This window comes from Pelodiscus sinensis, chromosome 30 (assembly GCF_049634645.1).
Source record: "Pelodiscus sinensis isolate JC-2024 chromosome 30, ASM4963464v1, whole genome shotgun sequence".
NCBI lineage: Eukaryota > Metazoa > Chordata > Testudines > Trionychidae > Pelodiscus > Pelodiscus sinensis.
In genome coordinates, this window is record NC_134740.1 from 11,836,336 (window position 1) to 11,840,602 (window position 4,267).

Below are 4,267 nucleotides of genomic sequence, written 5' to 3' on the forward strand. Positions count from 1 at the left end.
TCAAAATATCTTCTAGGGAAGTCTATTACCAGTGACCTACAGCCCTGTGGACTGGAAAGCTCACAACCTTTGTTTTCCTTAATTTACCTGGGAATGTTTCACTTTCCAGCAATTTACTTTGGGGATGTCTGATTCTTAATGAATGAAACCAAGTGTTTGCTATTCACAGTGTCTAGGCACAGTTAACTTTTTTCTGGTGGGAGGAAAAGAACAAACCTCCATGCAGCTGGAAATGTGTCAGTACATTTCTATAAAAAGTCATGAAAAGTTCCCTTGTCACTCCCAGTTGCATTCAAAAATCCACCCAGGACATTCCCACCGAACCCAGTTGGACTTAAACAACAGACTTACCGTGCCGGGTGTTGAGGGATGTTTCCCAGCCTGTGTTACACCAGACACTTCACTGCCGGGATTCTGCCCTCACTGCCTGTCTGTGTGAATAACGACTCCGCACTGGGTGGTTCAGCGGCTGGTTCCCTGCCCATCCATTGGATTTTCCAATCTGAGGCCGGCTGAAGGGTTAAACAGGATGGGGGCAGGACGCACCTCCCCCGCAGCTGTGGAACTGCTCCCAGCTTGTTCAGGCTGCAAACGTGGTCACGACGTAGGATGTCCCTGCGCTGGGGCTGAGGAGCTGACCCTGGTCTCCAGGGCTGTGAGCTCGGATCTCACCTCCGGAGCGACCGGCCTGTCGCCCTGCCCTAGATGAGCTCGACCCTCAGAAGGGGAACACGAGGTGCCCCGGATCTCACACCATGGCAGCATCCCTGGAAGGACCCTGGCTACGCACAAGGCAGAGCTGAGGAGCCGTGGGAAGGAGACTACAGGACAAGCTGGATTTCATTAACAGAGCCCTGTGAGAGACAGCAGCCCAGAGCTGAGACGCACCAGAGCCCCAGCTGTCCTGGAGCAGCCTGGTCCTTCGTTAACCCCTGTGACAGGGTCGGTCCCACCCCTGGCTGCCGGACCCCAGTTCAGTCCACAATGGGCTGTCTAGTCCACACGCTGCAACACAGGTTTTGCTCGCCCCTGTCAGCGTTTTGTGGGGGGGCTGTCCTTTAGCAAAAATGGCTGTCAGGACAGATGCGTCCAGTCAGCCTGGGCTGGGGTACCAGTCCTCCCCAGCTACCTGCTGCCCTCTCTGGCTGCTTGGGGGAAGGGAGCCCCAGTACTCCCTGTTGGAGCGCCTCACTTTCCCCCTCCGACAATGCTGTGGGTGCCCCTATCAGCATCTCTAACTCTACCCTTATCAGCTGTATCTCCTCTCCGCCTCCTTCCTGCTCCTCCTCCTCCTCCCCCACAGGGAATTCTCTTAGAGAAGTCCCAGGGCAGCCCGAAGTCAGCTCCGCTGGCCCTTATTTGTTTATTTGAAAGTGGAGGGCAGTGTGGGGGTGGGGCATTGGAGCAACGGGTGGCCCGGGGGTCGGATGACAAGGAGAAGGTCTGTATTAGGGGCAGGAGCTTCTGGCCGTGAGCGGAGTGAGGGCAGGACTTCACGGGTCAGGGGTGGCAAGGGCGGGCACGGCCCAGCTCAGGTGCCAGTGACTCCCCCTTTTTTACGAGAATTCCTTCATGACTGGTTTAACAGAGAGTTGGTGATACAGTTGTCCATGCCGATAACACAGTTAGGCTGGAATTTCAAAGTATTTCAGAGTATGTTAAGGCTGTTAGTGCACTAGAAATGAATTTAAAAAACCTCGATTCTGCCCAGACCCTGAAAGAATTTGATGTTCCTAACTCCCATGGGATTGAAACCATTGTTTTGCCTCCTTAGTGATTTTGAAGAAGAGCTAGTACTTCAGAACTGTAGGTGTAATTACAGTAGGCCCAGTTTAATATCAAATCCTTATTGCTAACCCCTCTTTCCCCAAAAAATCTCTAAATCCTCCATTTAGGTTTAGGTGCGTGATGGGTCTTTGCTCGTATTTAAAGTTAAGCACTGGCTTATGAGGTCTATTAGATATTATTTGCTATAGTATTTATTTATTGATTTTTAAATAAATGAAAAAGAGAGCACACATAATTATAGAAGGATCTAGTTGCACTTTTAACCTGAAAAAGAAGAAGCAATAGAAACTTCATAAAGTTCGACTTAACTGTGGCTGTTGGATAGTCTGAGCAAGATTCCCAGCTTGCATGGGGAGTGAGGTTTGCAGTATAAATCCCTAAACCAGATAGACAGGTGTGCAGGAAGATTTATAGAGAGACACAATGGGTGCGTCTAGAATGGTATGATTTTCCGCAAATGCTTTTAATGGAAAAGTTTTTCCGTTAACAGTATTTGCAGAAAAGAGCGTCTAGATTGGCACGGATGCTTTTGCGCAAAAGCACTTTTTGCAGAAAAGCGTCCGTGCCACTCTAGTTGCGGTGTTGTGGAAGAAAGCCCCGATCGCCATTTTTGCCATCAGGGCTATTTTGCGCAAAACAGTTTTTAGCTGTCTACACTGGCCCTCTTGCGCAAAAGGGCTTTTTCCCGATCGGGAGCAGCATATTATTTGCGCAAGAACACTGACAATCTTATATTAGATTGTCAGTGGTCTTGCACAAATTCAAGTGGCCAGTGTAGACAGCTGGCAAGTTTCTCCACGAAAGCAATCGCTTTTGTGTAAAAACTTACGAGTCTAGACACAGCTTACCATTCTGATTTTATTCAGTGGTATGATTCTAAATTAACGTAGTTAACGTCTGTGCAGTCAGACTAGATTTCATTAATTCAAAAAACGTTTGCAACCCGTGTTTTCATGGAGATAACTTTGTCATCAGTTCATAGTAAAACAATTTTGAACGAAATCACAATCAAGGAGCGATGATGAATTTTTTAGTTTTTGGTGAATAAAATGGACACAATCAGTTTCTTCATTGCCATTTTGATCTCCTTGTTCCTCATGCTGTAGATGACCGGATTCAGCACGGGAGGCACCACGGCGTAGAGAACACCCACCAGGAGATCTAGATTTGATGCTGAGCTGGAGGTGGGTTTCAGGTGCTCAAATATGGCAGTGGAAAGAAACAAAGAGACCACAGCGAGGTGGGGGAGGCAGGTGGAGAAGGCTTTGTGCCGGCCCTGCTCAGAAGGGATTCTTACCACTGCTTTGAAGATCTGAACGTACGACACAATGATAAAAGCAAAGCATGTTAAACCTAATACGATACTAAAGGCAAGAAGCCCAAGTTCACTGTTGTAGGAGTCGGAGCAGGCCAGCTTGAGGAGCTGGGGGATTTCACAGAAGAACTGGTTGAGGACATTGGATTGGCAGAAGGGTAACCTGAAGGTGCTCTCAGTGTGCAGGGCAGAGTAGACCATACCAGTGATCCAGGCACTTGTGGCCATGTGGACACAAGCTCTCCCGTTCATCACTCTCTCGTAGTGCAGCGGGTGGCAGATGGCGACGTATCGGTCGTAGGCCATGATGGTGAGAAGGGCAAGATCAATTGAACTGAAGACAGCAAAAAGAAAGATTTGGGTGACACAGGCAGGGTACGAAATCACCCTGATATCCAGGAGGGAGTTGGTCATGGATTTGGGGACGGTGACGGAGATGGAGCCGAGGTCTAAGACGGACAGGTTCCCCAGGAAGAAGTACATGGGGGTGTGGAGACGGTGGTCGAGGGCAATGGCTGAGATGATGAGAAGATTCCCCATTAGGGCTACCAGATAAATAACCAGAAACACCACAAAGTGCAAAATCTGCAGCTCCCGAACGTCAGAGAACCCCCGGAGCAGGAACTCGGTCACGGTGCTTCGGTTGGACATTTTCTTCCTCAGTTCACAGGGTGGTGGCTGTGGAGGGAAGGGCCCAGATGGGTGAGGATTAGAGTGATACATGGAATGGCCCGATTCCCTGTGGAAATCTCTCATGCTATGGGGGCATGTGTAGACTGCATCCTCTGTCGGCAGAGGGATGCACATGAGGCAGGTCAACATTGCAAATGAGGCAGGGATTTAAATATCCCGTGCCTAATTTGCATTAAAATGGCCCCCGTGTTTTGAAGTCTCAGCTCTTTGTCGGGAAAAAGCAGCAGTCTAGAGAGGGATCTGTGGAGAAAGAAAGCCTTTTTCGACAGATCCCTTATGCCTCCTGGAAGAAGAACTCCTGCTTTTTGCCAGCAAAATGTGGCGGCCATTTTTATGCAAATTAGACATGGGATATTTAAATCTCTGCCTCATTTGCAATGTTGACCTGCCTCATCTGCATCCCTCTGCCGACAGAGGGATGTAGTCTAGACGTACCCTGGGTGTCCACCATGCCCAGCGCCATCCTAGCTA

General features: G+C 49.2%; 1 protein-coding gene across 1 annotated transcript; it reads right to left on the bottom strand.

The window, feature by feature from the left end:
- Positions 1 to 2,818: 2,818 nt before the first annotated feature.
- Positions 2,819 to 3,754, bottom strand: LOC112544915 (olfactory receptor 14C36-like). The gene has a single exon (XM_025182008.2). The coding sequence runs from the start codon at positions 3,752 to 3,754 to the stop codon at positions 2,819 to 2,821; it is 936 nt and encodes a 311-aa protein (XP_025037793.2).
- Positions 3,755 to 4,267: the final 513 nt, after the last annotated feature.